This window comes from Calypte anna, chromosome 2 (assembly GCF_003957555.1).
Source record: "Calypte anna isolate BGI_N300 chromosome 2, bCalAnn1_v1.p, whole genome shotgun sequence".
NCBI classification, from domain to species: Eukaryota; Metazoa; Chordata; class Aves; order Apodiformes; family Trochilidae; genus Calypte; species Calypte anna.
The window spans coordinates 32,474,591-32,495,320 of NC_044245.1; the positions used below are offsets into that span (position 1 = coordinate 32,474,591).

General features: G+C 41.6%; 1 protein-coding gene across 2 annotated transcripts in view; it reads right to left on the bottom strand.

Annotated features, from left to right (window-relative positions):
- The window catches only part of IGF2BP3 (insulin like growth factor 2 mRNA binding protein 3), a 118,654-nt gene that overhangs the window by 80,284 nt on the left and 17,640 nt on the right, over nucleotides 1–20,730 (bottom strand). For both annotated transcript variants that reach the window (XM_030444784.1, XM_008494205.2), the window contains exon 3: nucleotides 10,398–10,446. In XM_030444784.1, the coding sequence (XP_030300644.1) occupies nucleotides 10,398–10,446 (49 nt within the window). The remainder of the gene's footprint in view (nucleotides 1–10,397; nucleotides 10,447–20,730) is intronic.

Consider the following 20,730-nt stretch of genomic DNA (forward strand, 5'->3'; position numbering starts at 1 on the left):
AAAAGACCTGACATCAGCAAGAACTACTGATTCCTCATTTCACATATTCTATAGTGAACAAGATTCAATATGTATCAGACAGAACAAACAATTAATTAGGAGACACTAAGCTTACATGCAAAAGACAGAAAAGCCACGTCAATTGCTTTGACAGAAATAACTACATTTTTCGTACCCAAAAAAATTATGTTCTTTCCCAGGTGAAAAACATACTTCAGGCTGTTCATTACAGCTCTAGAAACTGAGGTTGCTTTCAAAATGGAAAGTTTTCAGGAGCTGTAATTTTCACCAAGTAGCCCTTTGGTGCTTTGTTTTTCATGGTGTCAGAGTATCAGTGAGAAAAGAGACGAAGTGATTCCATGTGTAATGAAGAGAGCAGCAGTGTGCTGGTGGAGCTTCTATCCTGGCTGTTTCACTTAAGGGAGGTTTGAACAATGGGTTAATATATCATTGTGTTTAAGGATATTTAGCCATCAATGGTATGTATATTAAGTTCTATCTGCAGAGATGCCACACCATTACCAGATACCATTGCCCTCCTATTCAGGTAGGTGTCAGACTTGCAGAGATTGCCCATCCAGCCTAATTTCCAGTAATAATGCTATCATGAATACCAGTTGGGCTCAGAGTTCTGTAGTCCACCTGGCCAGACTCTACTTGAAGGCCAGTGACAACTTGGTTCTCCCAGGGCCTGTCCTTCTTAACATCACTGTCAATGACCTGGAGGAGGTGCTGCAGCACATCTTCAAGTTTGGGGACAAGACCAAACTGAAGGGAACACTCAACCAGAGGGTAAGGTTGCCACCCAGAGGCACCTAAGCAGGGTGGAGGAATTAGCCAACAGCAGCCTGATTAAATTTAACAAGGACAAATGCAAAGTCCTCCACCAAAGAAGGAATAATCCTCTGCACATCAGTACACCATAAGGACCGCCTGGCTGGAGAGCAGCTCTACTGAAGAGACCACGTGGGATGTTGGTGAACAGCAAGCTGAACACAAACCAGGTCTGCATCCTAGCATCAAAGAAGGCCAACAACAACCTATGTTTAACAGGAGTATGGTCAGTGGATAAAGGAAAGTTAATGAATGCTGAATAAAAGGGGATATTCACATGTAGATACTGCATCAAGTTTTGGAACCTCCTCCAAGATGTTGAGACCCCAGAGTGTGTTCAGTGAAGGGCCATTGATGGCTGAAGTATCTCTCTAGTGAGAACAGGCAGAGGGAATTAGGCTTGTTGAACCCAGAATAAACAACTTTCAGGGGACTATAGCAACAGCCTGGCCCAGAGGTCATTGAGAAGATAGAGACAGGCTCTTCCCATAGGTGTAGGGTGGAAGAACAAGAGATAACAGTCTTAATTTGAAAAAACAGATGTCCTCACCAGGTACAAGGAAAGCAGTTCTCACTAATAAATTAAATAATCCTTAGAACTGGTCACACAGAGAGGCTGTACAAACTGCATTCCTAGAAGTTTCCAAGACTGGACAAAACTTGATGCAACGTGCTTTTAATTCAATAGACTTTGCTTTGAGGAGAAAGTTGGACTATAGACCTCCTGAGTTCCCTTCCAACCTGAATGGTTTTGCAGACATGTCACAACACTAGATAAAGAGGTTGCACCATGATCAAAGTGACTCCTTGAGGAAAACTTTTATCTAAGGGGTGCAAGACTTCAACTTAGCCCTTGAACAAAAGTCTTCACAGACACCTCTCTAGAATTGCAAATAAAAAGTAAAACTGGTGACTGGTTTACCAAGAATTGTTTTGAACCAAGCAAGCTTTGTGCATCTTAAGATTTCTCAAGTCACTGTTGATGACAGGGTAAACAAGTAACCATATTATTCTAGGCTTGTGAGCAACACATTGTTCTAGCAGTGCCAAGCAATCCCATGGTGGCAATGTAAAAATTCTTGCACACTAACAGCTGTTTTAAGTATTAGAACATTTCTGAAAAGTTAAGGGTTCACAGGTTGCACCTTTGTGCTAGAAGATCAAAAACTAGCCATTAGAACAGATTTTTTTCTCATCTCAGTCACAGGACAACGGAACAAACTTGGAAGGGGGGAAAAGTTTGGATCAAACAGTTGCACTGATCAGACAGAAACACTGAGTCATTCCTTTTTTTTTATTATTAAGCCCTTCACATAGCTATTTTTCCCCGCTGAATGTTGGAAGAAAAATAAGATGTAGGTCCATAAATGCAGTCTCCAAAGACATAAACCTTCTGCGTGTCTTAGTTGAAATGGCCACATTTAACACTTAAAACTCACTGGTTTCCTGTGCTTTGACACTGGAGCCAAGAGCAGTTCATATTCCAATAGAAAGATGTAGACAACTGACTGAATCACAAAGCTGTGTGACTCAGAGGAGACAACAGATCAAAAGTCTCAGGTCCCAGTGGATGCTTACTTCTATTCCTTCTCATGTCACCTCCACAGCTGGGCTAGCCAACAGCTCACAAATCATGCCCCAAAGTCAGTGCAGCTTACTACTTAGTATATGTAGAGAAGCCAGCAGGTATTCCAGCTTGTTTAGATGCTGGTCAAAAAGCCATGACCCTTCAACATCTTCTTCAAAAGTAGCTCAGCCAACCTTCCTGCCTCTGCCATAAGACACAAAATGGCTACCCGAACAGCCACCCAACACCATGTTTCCTAGAACAGAAGCCCAAAATCTTCCACTTCCACTTCCTATTCTTTCAATTTATCACTTTATCCATCTGGAGAAAGAACAACTTTCACTGTGTCAGTCAAGCCAGCTCTTAACTGATGAGTTTTCTTATTTCTTTGAAACAGGGTACTAACATTAAGTCTAGTTCTGGTGGTTGGGAGACCACCTTCTGCATCTTCTAGGAGCTGAGCACAGCAGAGCCCTGACCACTCCTCTGGCTTCTCTAATAATCCTTACTTAAGTTGCTGAAATGCATGTTCTCTAAATAAAAAAGTTCTGGTCATTAATGCTATGTTACTTTTAGAAGCCTACAATTATAATAAAAGAACAGCAAGCACCTTCAGTGAGGACACCTGGGATATTAACTCTTAAGTAGGTGCAGGCTTTTGATAAAAACATTACTACCAATTACTTTTAATAAGATCCTGATTTAAATAAAAAAAGGTCATAGTCCAGTTCTCAAGGAAAATTACTTTTCCTATTAGAGTTTTCCCTTTGTTTAAAACAACTTTACAGTGATTATCAGCACTGCTGTAGCAAACAGACTAGTGAGAAATATGCTCACTGTAAGTTTATCCAAGGACAGCCACTCCCACACCCTGCATTTTAAACACCTGCAAAAAGATTATTACCTCACATATATCTGTAAATATCACCCCCTATAATTAACCCAGGCAATTAACATCCCAGCATAAGCTAGTATATTGTCCTAAATGCAAAACTGGGTAGTCTGTCATAGACATGGTCCTTTTACTGTATCAGATTGCCTCACCTGCTGCTAAGCTCAACAAGACAATGGGAAATACGCTGAGCTGGGGCAAAATAGTTATTTCAGCATTTGGAGCCCAGGTCAGATAGCAGAAATGAAAGAAGATCATCCCCTCTTTTCCCTTTGGGAAGCAGACCCCCCATGCTCCCCTGGGTATAGATCCAAGACCAGGAGGAGGCAGTGCTGCCCAAATTCTCTGCATTGCCCCAAGGGCTGGCTATATCCTCTGTCCTGTGTTTAGGAATCAAAACAAGCATGTGATAAACATTCAGCCTTTGTTTGATGTGCATAATTCTTGATAAATCTCTCCAGTTTTTCATTATAACAGAATTAACAATCTACAAGGGTTGGGGATCTCTCTTCAGAACGCTTTTGACACCATCTCATAAGGTAAACACCACAAGAGCAGGTGAGACCTTGAGATCACTGCCAGGTAAGTCATTACCAGCCTATTCTCAAACACAAGAGCTCTATCTCAGTGTTTGCCGGAACCACCAAATCCAGTGTTGTATCAGGTTTGTGTTTTATTAGACCTGAAGATGGCACAAAGGCTGAAGTGGAGTGCAAGCATAATAGATGACAAGATCTCAAAGTGCTCTAAAACCAAAAAACTACTCTGGAGAAGCCTCATAGTACATCCCCAGGTGAGAGACTTTAGAATAATCACTTGTCTAGAAATAAGAGTCTTGAGAAGAGACTGAAAGAACAAACCCTCTCCTTAACCGTCCCTAAATAGGTCTTCAGATATGTAAAACAGCTGCAGAGAACAAACTAACACGTTCTCCATCCTCCTGAGTCAGACCAGTAGTAACTGGCAAAAAGTTCTCAGTGCCTGATGTAGCACACTGAGGAGGAAACAGAATACAAAGATCCATAGCAGAGATTCCCACACTTAGCAGGCAGCAGCAGATAATTTGTGCACAGTTAGCATTCTGTTCTCCTTTTTATAGCTATACATTATTTTTATAGCACTACATTAATTTGGGATTCTTGGAGGAGGCTTGAGGTGAAAGATCATATTTCAATACATTGTAAACCTCTTTACTGTTTATTCATCTTTCTTCTAGAATTCTTGTCATTTTAGCTCAGCTCATTTCTGGATCTCCCCTTTACATCTTGCTTTATGAGAAACATGTGCTATACTCCTAATTTATTTTTAATTGCAATGGTTTCATGTTTTTCTTTTCCCTTTCTTAAAACCCACAGTTTCCACACCTGTCCTCCTCTTCATAACCTTGGTATTCTTGAATAACCTGTATCATAAACAGGAATCATTCAGTAACATTAGTTTCTACACTGCTTCTCTAGATTTAGAAAACTATCAACAAGCAACCCACCCTACATAACTGTTTTCATCAAAGCAGAAATGCAGCTACTACAGACCCTCAGGACAAACAGCTATGTGCACTTGAGATGATTTCCTAACATTTACCCACAGTCAGAATCAGTCTCAAGTCTTTTTAAAGAAACTGAAAATTGTCTTACAAAATATGCAGATGGTTGTGATGGCTCAAACCTTTCTCGTGTTGACAGAATCTCAAAGCAGAACCTGCACTCACAATGCAACTCTGACCCAGAAATACTTTTCCATTATGATTGCTGCTTGGAGAATCTAAAACATCAGAGCTCTCAGCATCACTATGAGACTTCATTTTGCATTTCCATGAAAATGTGAGGAAAAGCACACACTATTTAGCAACATGCCTTTCCCTTTGGAAGAGCTAAATCAGACCTCCCTTCCCACACATTTCTGTCCCCGAAAGCAACCTCCAAGTCTCACAGCAAAGCTCAGAATACACACTCACAATGTTTTTCCTGATTCTCTCCTTACTCAACAGGTTCACACTCCCCAGCCTGGGCTTTTAGTCTACCTTTTTTGTCACAAAGTTCATCAATACTGTATCTGTTTATCTGCTCCACAAACCAGTAATGAAATGAGCCCACAGAAGATAGGTGGGAACTCTTCAATAGATACCTTCACGCTGAGCCAGCAAGTGCTGTTTCTGGCACCATCTGTGTCCTGAAAGTCTGGTCTCTAGCACTTTAGTCACTAAACATGGAACAAAATATTTGGAAAGTAAATTTCTGGAAGCATCTTCAACACTGAAAAAAGTAATTTTAAACTGCTTTAAAAGAAAGGAAAAAAAAAGTTTCACCTAACAGTTCCTTCTCAGAAGGACTCTACTTGAACCCCCATTTTATTGAATCAGAAACAAACTATGTATTCAAGTTTTTTAAATCCCCACACCTAAAACTCCTCTTCAGAGCATCTTTTTGCCTTGCAAATACACCTCCTTTGCTGAATACTCACAAGCTAAGTACAAGGTTGCTTGCAGTTACAAATTAGGAGTCATAACAGTACATTACAGTTCAGGAAAGAGTAATAGAGAACTATTTACTTTATTGCAGAGACCATAGAGGCAGAGCACTTGTTTCCAATGAGAAAGAGAAGAGATTGCTATGTGCAGAGAAAGGGAAAAGGGGCTGTGCCAAAATCCTTCAAATGTTAGCTTCAATCTGGACTTTGTGTTTAATGAATAAGGAGAGGAAAGGGGGGGAGGCAATGAAACCCACCTACTATGACTGAAAAAGGTACACTATTTGTCTGAGAGCTTATGTTACCCAACAAATTTTGTGAGTGAAACCTATTTCTTTAAAAAATAAAATCTAATCATGCACATACCTTTCAAATTACTAAATTGATAAAATAACCTCTATCTATAATTTATATGCAAGCACAATAAAAGCAGGATTATTCATTCCAGAAATTGACACTTTGATGGAACACAGGCACTGTTACAGAGTCCTAAAACCCAGGCAGTCCTGTGAGGAAAGAGGGAAGTGCAAATGACCTCCTGTATGAGTAGAGTACACGAACCTGAATAAGGCCCTACCAGTCACAACTTCAGTTTTAGTCTAAGTCAAGCCCTAAATTTTCTTAGAGATGCTGCCTTCCCTTCACCTCCATTTTCTCCTAGCAGAGCAAGGAGTATAAGAATACCCATACGCAAATTCAGAAACCTACAGAACCTTGCCAAAAATCTGCTTGTGAAGTTCAAATTAATTACCAGGCAAGTTTTGTACCAACTTAACCTTGAATGCCTTCGACTACATTAGAATTTTATCTTTTAGAGCTGCACTTCAAGAGCTAGCTTTTCAGGATACTATACTGAAACAAAGCCTCAAGGTTGTTAACTCAGCAGACTGCAGCAGGTCATTATCTGCTTTTCTTCTACTGCTTAGCCCTGAATATGGTCTAAAAGGGTTATCTTACCTTTTTTAGTTATGCCATGGTGGTGAGATAAATACACAGTGAACTCTTACATTGCTCCCAGAGGAAACAACTAGAAGTCCAATTGCTATGGCTGGTTGTAAGAGTCAGTATTGTGTTCAGTAACTTCAGCCTATGTGAAGGCAAAAACGAGCAGAAACAGTTTTCTCCAAAAAGGCAGCCTTAAAGCAAAATGTTAATCTAAGTTTGTGTATTTGGATTATGAAAGTCTTGTTAATAACTGCTTGTCAGTCTGTGGCCATTTATACCCATTGTTTATTTCACAATCTATATGGGATAACTCCCTGTCAAGTGTCGTACAGCACATGAGTCTGCATGATACTCAGTTTCTCCACAGAGGAAGCCAAAGTTTCCTTAAGTTCAGTGTTTTCTCTCATCCATGCAACTAAAGGCATGAGACAGATTTTACTGAATAGGTGCACATGCCTCTTGGAAAAATAAGGAGCTACACTACTGAAACAAGTACCGGGTTTTCCCAGGAAACTCATTTACTCCAACACTTAATTTTAAGAACCGTTTCTCATCTGCATGGACAAAGATTACATATCAGTGATGGGGCATCTTCCTCAGCTGATGTATTGCAAAACTTTCTTGGTCCAAAATAAGCTTCTATTTATTCCCTGAACATTTTTCTTGGTTTGAAAGCCAGGAGGCAATATTATTCTCTAGGATGAGTGGGAGCTACTACCAAACTGCTACATTTCACACTGCAAACACTTCAGCTACATTCCTGTGGCACCAGCATCCTTACCCCTCTTTCCAGACCAGCTTTCTCCACACACACCGAGCTGCGTTTGAGGACGTTATGGATGACTTCCTTATTATAAGAGAGTTTGTGAGCAATTTATTGTAAGCCAAGGACCATCTCTGTTGGGTTTGGGTGTGCAGAGATGCTTGCTGGGTCCCAGTGCTATGTGGCCCAAGACTTACAGCATAACTGTGTGGCACACTGGTAACAAACAGCAGCCTCAAAGCATCAAATTAGAGACCTGAACCTGACTGCTAGGAACACACCTGTAGGCTTCCCATGCAAAATGCCTGTTTGCATACAATCATAGACTGGTTTGGGTTGTAAGGTACCTTCAAGATCAGCTAGTTCCAACCCCCTCATGCCATGGGCAGGGACACCTCCCACCAGACCAGGTTGCTCAAAGCTCCATCCAGCCTGGCCTTGAGCACTTCCAAGGAAGGGGCATCCACAGTTTCCCTGGGAAAACTGTTCTGCTGCCTTACCACCTGCACAGTAAAGAATTTCTTCCCAATATCTAATCTAAATCTACCCTCATTCAGCATAGAAGTATTCCATCATATCCTATCACTACATTCCCTTGCAAAAAGTCCCTCTCCAGCTTTTGTGTAGTCCCTTCTGGAAGGCTGCTGTAAGATCTTTATAGAAAGATCAAAATTAAAACATGCTCCATTGATATAACCGTCTTAAGAAAATACTTTTACAAAGACTGACCTTTTGCAAAGAATGAAAGGCAACCTTCCTAATAATGGTAATAAAAATACTTACTAAAAAAAAGTCAGGAAAATTAATCTTTCAATTCTTTTCACATATCCATATGTCACCATAATAAGAAAGCTGTTGCAGGGCACCAAGTGTGTTTTGTATTTCAATATCAAACATGCACGAGAACTGATAGATGAACTAACCTAGAGACCTCTTTCATCAGTTGGTTTTGGTTCAGTTTTATAGATTTCACACCAACTGCAAGTCAGTCTTTATTCAAGCAATTAATGAAGGAGTGATGAGGCAAGCAGATTGGCACAGTGGGACTATAAGAAACAATCTAAGTAAAATTGCTTCAGCTGCCACACACACTCCCTCTATGCATAAACTTCTGCTTTCCTTACCAGGCAACTAGTTGCAAGAAAGGCTTTAAGGAACAAACATCCTAAATTTTTTATAGAACTCAAAGTAAGTTTTTGGAAGGTCTTTTCGCACCAAAAAAAGACATCAGAGCCCAAGGTAAGCTTGTCATAAGACAATTCCCTGATGAATTTAATCACTGGTTGCTATATTTTGTCACCATCACTCTTCTGAGACTATTAAAACTTACCTGCTTAGTACAGAAGCGACAGACCACCAGTACTTAAGAAAAAATTTAAGTGGACAAACCATAATTGGCAAGTAGCTCTGATATTGTAAGGGAATGCAAAAGTAGTCTAGAAGTTGTTTTGGAGCCTCATTCCTCTAAATTCTGTGCCCAGAGGGTAAGGTCTGTACAAGCAATTTCAGAACATCCAGACAAGGTTGAGATTTTGTTAATAGGGACAATTTTAACTTTTCCTTGGGAACTTTTAAAACTGTTTTAAAAATGTGGGGCAGAGGGAACATTTGTCTGAGACCACATGTCACCACAAACTGCAGATATAGAGAAGGAAATATTTTTTAAAAATCAGGAAGCTGGTGGAAAACAGGGTAGTCATCTGGAACACACACACAGCAATCGCTACATCCGTGTATGGAGCAGCGAGCAGGTTAAACCTTTTTAATTTACTCTGCTCAACAATGCTTTAATCTGTGTTTATTCACATTTTTCTGAATCATATGCCTTTGTTGTGATATTCACTATGCCTATACAAAATCAGAACGAAAGTTTGTACCAACAACTAAGTTGTCAAATCAGTCACCCTCAACCTTTTTCTATTACTACTCCAAAAACTTGACAAGACGGGGAAAAAAAAAAAAAAAAGGGGGGGGGGGGGGGGGGAGGAAGACAGTTAAAATTTTCAAATAAAAAGTATCAAGTGGATACAGCTCAACTGAGGGGAGGACAAGGTTTGGGAAGTGCAGAGGAAAGACACACCAGGACAGCACACAGCAGGAGGACAGACTGAGGTAGAGAGACAACGTGTGCTGATATCTTACAGAAACCCAGTGGCTGACAGACTAGACTGGACAGAGCAATACCTCATTTCTTCAAAATTAGGAAGCAATTTGGCAGTGCAAGCAAATAGCTGCATATAGAACATCAGACCAAATCTGCTCAGAGAACATCACCAGAGCCTCACCCTCCAATCTCACTCAGGCAAAAGTATGACTTAACCACTAGTAAAATGTGAAAAAGTTTTTAAAACACATACAAGGTACAAACCGAGTAAAAAGATGGATCCACTCTCATAGTAGCCCCTCTACTGCAAAAATTCTAACACTACTTGTGGAGTGTAAACAAAGTGTACAATATATCAGTGAGATCCAATAAACATAATAGCACGAGCAAACAATTTGCCATAATTCCACAACTATAGAGGAACAAGGAAAAACATATTCAAAGTAAAAGGATCAACATTAAATTTCTGGTTTTGGCCAAGTATTTAAATACAAACTTGCATTAAGTTTACTGAAATCACACACCAGCAACGTCCAAAACAGACAAGCTTTCAGTCAAAGAGAGTGACTGGATCAGGAAGTCAGCATTCACCAAAGAATCCATTTCAACATTTTTTATGGTTAACTCGGAGAGCAGAAATGAAGGCAGTTATCTGAATTGCTTAGAAGGCCCTATTGTTCCCTCTTCCAAAGAGATTTTTCCCCAGAACAGAATGGGTGGTGTGTGCAAAGCAAGTGAAAGGTGGGGGAAGGGGAAAAGTCTGGTGGATAAAGAGAGAAACAGAAACAGTTTTAAGCAGAGATCAATTTTTAAAGCAACTTCCTACCTCCCACTGCAAGTGAGGCGGGATATTTCTGATCTGAAGCTTCCGACTCCTGTAGATAAATTCAAGAAAATATTTTTTTAAAAAAAACATTATTAGAAAACATTATTGCAAGACAGACTATGCATAGCAGTGTCCATACTTAAGCATCTGTAGGACTACGAGGAGCAAAACCAAATGCACAACTCAAAAAAAAAATACCAACAGATCACTGGGGGCTGAGTGAAGAGGTTGGGGATAAGAGTCAGATCACAAACATTTCAGATCCAAAGAGCTGTTACAGAAATACTTGTTACACACTTGACAGTTGTTACATTTAATGCAGTCTCTACTTTTCTTGGAGACTATTTCTATTTCAGGTTTAAGGCCTCTCGGTATCTAACTCTCTCCATTATAAATGGGGTGTGATACTCCCATGTATTTGTACTGGGTTCTGCTGCACACACTTTAAGAATTTTAAATTTTTATATATTTTTAATTCGTCAAGAATGCACTTCAGGATTCTACATTCCTTCAAGGAACATAATATAAATTTGAAAAAATACATTTGCTTTGCTGTTAAACTCTTAATTAGCTTAACAATGGACTACATTCTAACATTTATGTAGCTGACATTCTCCACCTCTAATCAGGAGAAGGGAGTAAGAATAAGTAAATTCATTGCATTTGCACCCCAAATTTACATCAGTTTTCGCTTATCTAGGAAACAAAACATCCACTTTGAAGTGCTGCTTGCAAAGCCTGGCAGTGTGCTGGCTGCCTTCACAGCCAAGTCTTTTGTCTCCTCCCTTCCCCCAAAGTCAGAGAACAAATAAATGCCAGAGATGCCACAAAACCCTTGGGATTTACAAGAATGTGTAGATTAACACAGTTTCAGCTGAGCTCAGGTAGGGTATGCTGGTGGGGTCAGTCTGGCTCCCCTGGGAAGATCTGGGGAAAGGTCGGGGGACAACACAGAGAGGTCTCGCTTAGAAGGTATCAACTACATTTTGGTTCACCAAAGCAGCTAAAATAAGTGTCTTGTGTTCTAACACCCAGTTCTACTTAGTGCTTTAATTGCTCAGTACTGATCTCTTGACAGAAAAATGCTTCACAATTTAAGGAGTTTTTATAACAGAACAGAAGTTTGTTAAACTTATACAGGCCATTAAGGTCTTGCAACAAAAAAAGTTTGAGATATTCCCGTCTAGCAATAAAATCGAAAGCTTTCATTTCCCCCCTCAGATCCTTTTAAAATACCCTCCTTTCCTTAGCACCACAACCACCACCCACCCACACAGGCCTGCAGTGAATGTTTTACATCTTGAATTGCTCTTCTCCACAGACTTCATTTCAGGGTGCAGCCAGAGCTTACAGCACAAAACCACCTTGGCCAGACTTCTCACACAGCTACATCACCCCTAACACTACAAGTACTGTGAGACCAAATGACAAGCATGCTTTCTTCATAAAAGATGAACAGGTCTTGGTTTTGTAGCATTTCATTAGCCAGCTTCAGCATTTGATAATGTAAATAGGCAAGGAAGGGAGAACAAAAACCCAGACTGCACACAATCCCATTTAAGCTTTCATTTCCAATAAAGCAATCCTCAGGATCTGCTTCGCCTTTATAGGAAGGGGAAAAAATCTTCTTGAAGTCTGCAAAGATTTCCTTAAACTGTAATCCCAGCTAGTGATCCTGCTACAAAACAATCACCCTAAAGTAGTGATACACTGCTCTGAAATATCAAAATAACCTCAGCACCTGAAACTGGAATGCTGGTTGGGTCCCTGAAGTAGAACATGAAAGTAGATGTTCATTCTGTATTAAAAATACTGGCAAATTTGAATGCAGAGAAATCCCAAACCACAAAATTGGCAGCCGATACACTATTCAATGTGCTTCAAACTGGGTCAGGCCATTTGTCTTTCACACAATTTGTGGGTTTCGTAGCAAGGAGAGCCACTTGCAGAAGGGCCCGAGCACACAGCAGCCCACCCAGCACACCAACAACAGGTCTCACACCAGCTCCACATCAAGTTAAGCAGCAAATGGTCATGCTGTGCAATGTATATCCACTTGTGAGAAGCAGAGAGGAAAGTGCTTTCCAGATGAACTTACACAAGTTTCACACACACAACTATCACCTTGCATTTCATTTTGGAAGGAAAAAAAACTATGTATCTTCTCCTTTACTGCACAGACACCTGAAAGATGAACACGCAAAAAGAGCAATTTCTACTTTTACTAGATGATAAAGGACCTAACACAAGGTGTTTTGGTTTTTTGTTTTAATCTTCTCATGTGGCTTTGAGGAACTGAAAAATGTTGATGCCATTTAAAACTTCGCCAACCAACATTTGCAGCATAAAAATAACTACAGTATCCTGGAAAGGGAGGAGAAGGAAGGGAGAGGAGCAAGGAAGAAATGCCACCTTAAAATTACCAGTTCCTCTACCACATTCATAAAGCCCCAAAGGAAATGGCAAGCTAAGTACAAAACGGGTACAGTCCTGCTGTGCACCTCAGTTCATGGCAATAGTGAGACACCTATTGTATGAAACCGAAAGGTCACTTCAAAAACACAAGAGCAGCTATATGAACCATATAATTTGAATCTACACCTTTATCTGTTGCTTGGCTGCCCTGCAAGTAATTTTAACTTGTCACCCTATACCTAAGTTTTAAATCTGATGTTTATTGACACATGTGAAAACCTAATTATTTTTTACTATCACCGTTGTATCAATTAACACCAGGGGAAAAAATTAATACAGCTTTACATGGCCAGCTGAAGTATCACACAGAACTAGTGTAAGATTAGATTTCTTAAAATTACCTTAAAAATACACTAATCTTGTAACTCCTTTCCCTCTCTGCCTTTTCCACCCCAAATAGAATGAATAACAGAGGTGGATGTGTTCCCTAAACTAGAACAAGCACTGAAGTGGCAGTGAGTAGAGACTGAATCAGCCTGCACAGCCCCTGCCTGGAGGGATCGCTCCTCCTGCCCTTCTTCTGTGCCCCGCAGCCCCACGCGAGCTCCTCAAGCCCCACACAGATCCTCACTGCTGGGAAGCAGGACCAATCTGCAGCCTCCTCTCTGCTGCCTGCACACGAACCCAGGGAGAACCAGCTCTCAACTTCCTCAAGAAAAATCTCAAGCCAAATACAAATGTGTAGAAGAGAGAGCAAAGGACAAATCTGGGTCTGACTGAATTTACCGAAGCAGCAGCAGCAGCTCCAATGAGGATGGGTTTTGAGTTCAGAAAGCACGCTTCTGTAGGGGAACAAAACCTCTACACAATAGGTGGGGAAAGGAAAGAGAAAAATACAGGAGCACCTTCCTGAAAATACTCTCTCACCTCAGACATCAGCTTTTTTTAGCATGCTTTCCATCCTCCTCATAACCCTATGTTCCTCAGCAGAGCAAGGGATCTGCAAAGCTTCTCTAGCTGTTACACCCCAAGCAGCATAAACCCAGAGGGTTTCATTTTTAAATAATACTAAGTTTTATTACTTTACAACTACTTGCAATCATACCAGGTGTGTAAGACAATATACAGTCCTTTCAAATTCCATGAAGATACTTTATCACAACAGTTCCACTTAATTTATAACTCGCACAGTCTTCATAAATCCTTGGTAAAACACTGTCAGCATATCTCAATGTGACTCATGGTAGCCTTGTGTGTGCACTTTTTCCAGTTAAAGCAGATTTCTTAATTCATTTCTTCCATTCTAAATAGGCATTGCAAATAGGTGTCAACATTTTTTTTTAAGTCTGGGCAAATTATGTTTGCACTCTGTATTGTATGGAGGTTGTTGAAAGCTACCTATAATTCACAGCATGTGAACTTTCAGGTGTCTTAAAGAAGGAGAAACATTTTTTATTAATTTAGAAGAAAACAGACCTCACTGGTTTCAGTGCAAGGCTAGTCCATAAGCAATTATTTAGCAATAATTTCCTTTTCTTAAGACTAATTACACATCATTTAATTCTTCTGTCCAGGTATTAGGCAGGTAACTGGATTCAGTTACTTCAAGCCACTGCTGATGACCATACAAAATTTATTCTTGGGATGTTGAAACATGGAGCCTTGTGTTTGGGGGGCATGGACAACAACAAAAGCAGGTAAAACAAAGACATCATTGTGCCCTTTCACAAGGAAAGCTTCAGTTTTGTGCTACATGTGTGCACAGAGACAGGAAGGAGAAAGTACCCTAAAGATGGATAGTATGCTAAAAGCCATCTTGGTGATCACTGAAGGGGTAAGGGGTAATCTCTCATGTGCAAATACAGAGAATATATGCCCAGGGACACTGCTGCTAACCCAAAAGAACCCTCCACACATTTGAAACAATAATAAGCATGTCTTAGGGAAAAGAGAGTTGGTGGGGGGAAGGAAACCCACAGCTTCAGCATTCTGATTTATATCTACTCTTTCCTTCTCTTTCTGCTTCCCTATATACAAAACTTTTTTTTTTTTTTTAGAGGTCTCAAAACTCCATTTTTGCATCCCTCCATTGAATAAAATCTCACTGCACAATTTCACTCAATACAATCTCAGTTATGCTTTATATGACATTTAGCAAAGGGAAGTCACATGAAGCCCATACATCCCCTTTAGGGACAATAATTAAAACACCCAGAAGATAGACAATTATAAGGCAAACACCAGTAAAGTATAATGATTTTTCCTCAGTCTTATCTTTTTTGTACCTCATAGGTATGTCAAAATCTTACTGTTACAGAGGGGAGCAAACAAGTATCGAAGAGAATGCAATTCCACAGTCATTGTACCCAGGCTCCTACCAGACCCATCTCACCATCCCTCCTTCCCTCTCACCCCCCAAGGAACCTGCTCCTTAATTCCCATTTCATCAATACCACCATGTAATACTCTATTTTCAGCAGCCATATGAACTAGACACAGCATTAATGCCTTAAACCTGCACAGCACAAACCTTTTTAAACAAGAGTCTATGGGAAGAGAGTTAAACATATTTGAAAGGAGATGAAGTGAACAGACAATGTTAGTCAATTCAATTGTTTGAACTCAATACCTATGGGACAGAAAGTAAATGGTCTACCTTTTCCACCCTCAGGAACCTGTAAAGAACAAGCCCTTATTCATTTCATCCATTCTAGGCAGCCGCTGCTGTACTGGTTATCTAGAAAAAATCTTGGCCCCTCATACCAACAGCTGTGCCTGATGCCTTTGCAAACCCATTCAGCTAAACAACCCTTTTTCTCCCTGAGCTCCAAAGAGCTGCATGAAGACAAAAGCCATCATTTCTCAAGCTTGCTTCACTGACAATACAATCTTATCCTAGATAGCTGGAGTTGAAGTACTTTTGAGTAAAAGTAACAACCACACAACAAAAATCTATACAACAAAATCTAGAAAAATTTAAGCCAAATCCAGACCATTTTACCTACAAGGAATATATTGTGACAAAAAATTCTGCTGAGGAAAATAGAACAATAACTAACTTGAAAGTTTTAAAGTGTCCTTCATAAGACACTATGCAAAACCAGGAAACCCTGTAAGGCCAATCTCTTTTCAGTGGTACCCAGTAATAGGAAAAGAAATAATGGATTTAAGTGAGAACACAGGAAGTTCCACCTCAACATGAGGAGAAACTTCTTTACTGGGAGGTTGACAGGGCGCTGGCACAGGCTGCTCAGAGAGGTTGTGGAGTCTCCTTCTCTGGACACTTTGAAAACCTGACTGTATGTGTTTCTGTGTGGCTTGGCCTAGGTGATCCTGATTTGGCAGGGAGGTTGGACTGGAAGATCTCTATAGGTCCCTTTCCATCCTCTAACATTCTACAGAAAAAAAAACAAACCACAAAACACACACACATAGCTAATGCCATGTGGTAAAAGAAGTCCTCATCCAAACAGCTGTAGAAAGTTAGCCACTCCTACAGCCAAGTGGAAAATTGCTGGTAATCAACTTAACTTACATGAGAAGGGAAAGAGGTGTCTTATTGTTTATTCTGCAGCCAGCAAAATAAAAACAGGCAAGAAAAAGCCAACACACAAAGCTACCCCCACACAGAGTTTATTTCTCACCCTCAGGTTGCTTCAAGTAGCTGATGCTAGATCACAACAGAGTGAATCAGTGCTTTTGATGCTCTTCTAGTGGGAGGGAAAAAAAAAGGCTTATAGGACAAAACAAAACAAGAAATCCTTAACTGTCACATTGTATTGGCGTGGTGTTTTCAGGTTTTTTTTAGTTACAAGGTGAGAGAGAGGGGTTCTCCTTATCATTTTCCTCATGGTAAATATAAGTAACTATACAGATGAAGTCACTGAAATAGCTTATCCTGTTAGAGGTGCTGCAGCCTCTCCCTGCCTCCTGACTTCACTGAAACTCTTTGGTTTAAGAAATCTTTTCAGTCTTTTCAAATTGTTCATACTTGAATCCTGAAAGCACCTAATATATCTATTAAATAAACAAATACATCCAACAAATAAACCTTAATGAATGCACATTCCACAACATCTTTGTATCTGTCTGGAAGGTCTCCTGCTCGCCCCCTGTCTACCAGACGGGTTACAACTACAGCTACAAAGCAAAAAAAGAAGGGTAGTTGTAGTTGGTGACTTCCTTCTGAGGGGAACTGAGGGCCCTATATGTCGAACAGACCCATTCCACAGGCAGAGTCTGCCTGCCTTCCTGGTGCCCGGGTGAGGGATATTAGTAGGAGACTCCCTCAGCTAATCCGACCCTCAGATTATTATCCACTGCTGGTAGTCCAGGCTGGCAGTGATGACATTAATGGAAGAAGTACCAGGGTCATTGAAAAGGACTTCAAGGCCCTGGCTCGATTAGTTCATGGGACAGGAGCACAGGTGGTGTTCGCCTCAGTTCCTGCAGTAGAGGAGATGAATGAAGAGAGGAATAGGAAAACCTGTCTCATCAATAGGTGGCTAAGGGACTGGTGCCACTGGATGAACTTTGGGTTTTTTGACTATGGGCCAAATTTCAGCATACCAGGTGGCTGCATCTATCTAACAGGGGAAAAAGGACTCCAGCCCATAAGTTGGTGGGGCTGATAAGGAGGGCTTTAAACTAGGTTTGAAGGGGGAAGGGGTTGAAACCAGGCTCTCCAGAATGGAGCCCAAGCATGGACAGCCCAAGCTAAGATCCAAATCAGCAGCCCAGCTGAACTGCATGTACACCAATGCACGCAGCATGGGCAACAAACAGGAGGAGCTGGAAGCCATCGTGCAGCAGGAAAGCCACAATGTAGTCGCTATCACGGAAACGTGGTGGGATGACTCCCATGACTGGAGTGCTGCCATGGGTGGCTACAGGCTCTTCAGAAGGGACAGGCAGGGTAGGAGAGGTGGAGGGGTAGCCCTATATGTTAGAGAGTCTCTTGACTCTGTAGAAATTGAAGTCTGTAATAATTAGGTGAAGTGCCTGTGGATCAGAACCAGAGGGAAGGCCAACAAAGCTGATGTCCTGGTGGGTGTCTGTTACAGACCACCCAATCAGGATGATGAGGGTGATGAATTATTCTACAAGCAGTTGGCAGATGTTTCAAAATCGTCATCCCTTGTTCTCGTGGGTGACTTTAACCTGCCGGACGTCTGCTGGGAACTCCACACAGCAGAGAGGAGGCAGTCTAGGAAATTCATAGAGTGTACAGAGGATAATTTCTTGCTCCAGCTGGTAAATGAGCCTACCAGGGATGGAGCCCCGCTTGACCTTCTTTTCACAAACAGAGAGGGACTGGTGAGAGATGTGATGGTCAGTGGATGTCTGGGACACAGCAGTCATGAAATAACAGAGTTTTCAATACTCAGGGATACAAGGAGGGTGGTCAGCAAAACCTCTACACTGGACTTCTGGAAGGCAGATTTTGGCCTATTCAGAAGACTAGTCCAGAGTATACCCTGGGAAACAGCCTTTGAAAACAAAGGGGTCCAGGAAGGATGGACATACTTAAGGAGCAAGTTTTGAAAGCACAGGAGCAGGCTGTCCCGGTGTGCCAAAAGGCGAGCCGGTGGGGAAGACAACCGGTCTGGCTGAACAGGGAGACTTTGAAAGAAATTAGGGCTAAGAAGAGGGCCTACCAATTACGGAAAAAAGGGCTAACTACTCAGGAGGAATTCAGGAATATAGTCAGGTAGTGTAGAAATAAAATTAGAGAGACAAAGGCACAACTTGAACTGAATCTTGCCACCTCTGTGAAGGATAACAAAAAGTCCTTCTACAGATACATCAATGGCAAAAGGAGGGGCAAGGAAAACATCCATTCTTTACTGGACATGGGCGGGAATATAGTTGTCAAAGATGAAGAAAAGGGTGGAGGGCTGGGCCCAGAGAGTGGTGCTGAACAGGGCTGCATCCAGTTGGCGGCCGGTCACTAGTGGTGTCCCCCAGGGATCAGTGTTGGGCCCAGTTCTGTTCAATATCTTTATTGATGATTTAGATGAGGGGATTGAGTCCATCATCAGCAAATTTGCAGATGACACTAAGCTGGGGGAAAGTGTCGATCAGCTGGAAGGCAGGAGGGCTCTGCAGAGGGACCTGGACAGACTGGAGAGTTGGGCTGATTCCAATGGGATGAGGTTCAACAAGGCCAAGTGCCGGGTCCTGCACTTTGGCCACAACAACCCCATGCAGCGCTACAGGCTGGGGACAGAGTGGCTGAGAGCAGCCAGGCAGAAAGGGACCTGGGAGTCTGGATTGACAGGAAGCTGAACATGAGCCAGCAGTGTGCCCAGGTGGCCAAGAAGGCCAATGGCATCCTGGCCTGGATCAGGAACAGCATGGCCAGCAGGTCCAAGGAAGTGATTCTGCCCCTGTACTCAGCCCTCGTGAGGCCACACCTCGAGTACTGTGTCCAGTTCTGGGCCCCTCAGCTCAGGAAGGAGATTGAGGTCCTGGAGCGGGCCCAAAGGAGGGCAACCAGGCTGGTGAAGGGACTCAAGCACAGATCCTATGAGGAGAGGCTGAGGGAGCTGGGGCTGTTCAGCCTGGAGAAGAGGAGGCTCAAGGGAGATCTCATCACTCTCTATAACTCCCTGAAAGGAGGTTGGAGCCAGGTGGGGGTTGGCCTCTTTTCCCAGGCAACTCTCAGCAAGACAAGAGGGCACGGTCTTAAGTTGTGCCGGGGGAGGTTTAGGTTGGATATTAGAAAGAATTTCTTTACAGAGAGGGTGATCAGACATTGGAATGGGCTGCCCAGGGAAGTAGTGGATTCTCCATCCCTGGAGTTATTTAAAAAGAGACTGGATGTGGCACTCAGTGCCATGGTCTAGTAACTGCAGCAGTAGTGGACCAATGGTTGGGCTTGATGATCTCTGAGGTCCCTTCCAACCCAGCCAAAAAATATATGTATATACACAATTATAGAATCTCAATTTGGTTACTCTTAGAAGCACTTCTCATAAATATAGAAGCAAAACATTCCTAGCTAAAAAGCAGGTATTCTGAACTTCTGTTAAAAACCCACTCAAGTTCAGTGAAGCGACCTACAGGGTTTTGTATCACTTCCATTAAAAGGCTATTAACTTCCAGTGCACATTACAAGGCACACTGACACAGTTACCATGTTGTACCAAAACAAGCCATCAGCTGGTGAATCAAAGTTCATCTTGATGCCTTACTTACATGAAAAAAGGAAAATGGTTTCAAATACTAACTTTGTTAACAAACACCTCCACTTTTTATTTCTAGACACTGATCAAGAAAGTCAAATAACTTTAAGAGGAAATGTTACTCCTCCAATTTCAGACCCAGTTCAGCAATTCAAGTGACAAAGCTTGCCTAGGACACCAACTGCACCACTACCTCTTTTTGTGTTACCACATTATTCAACCCCAAACTTGGATCTAAAAGCACTCAGAATAAGAATTCTCCATAAAATATAAGCAAAGAAATTTTTTTCTCAAAGCTCACACAAGATATAATGGTTGGCTCCTGGCTGCACTTCCTCTTCTCATCTGGTACATACAACACAAAGTAGGAGCTTTGAAGAGGTGTATTAACTCAGCATTCAAGATGAAAAAAATCCGGCTCTTGGGTTACCTCACAGATTCCCTGTGCAATGATCAAATTTCTTTCCAGTGCCTGCAAAACATTGGATTTGCTTGCTACTTCCTACCAGGACAAGTGATCAGAAAGCTCTCTCAAGGGACCAGGGAGAGACAGAGCTGCAGCCCAAAGGACTGGGCACAGGGCTGCCCTCTCCCTGCATGATAAACTCAAACGCTCTGAAAGAGTCTGGGTGCTTGTGGCCAGGATAAGATAGCTCAAGAAGCACAACCAGAAGAATTATAGTGACACAGACAAGTTACACCACATAAAATAGGTAAATCAACCAGTGTAA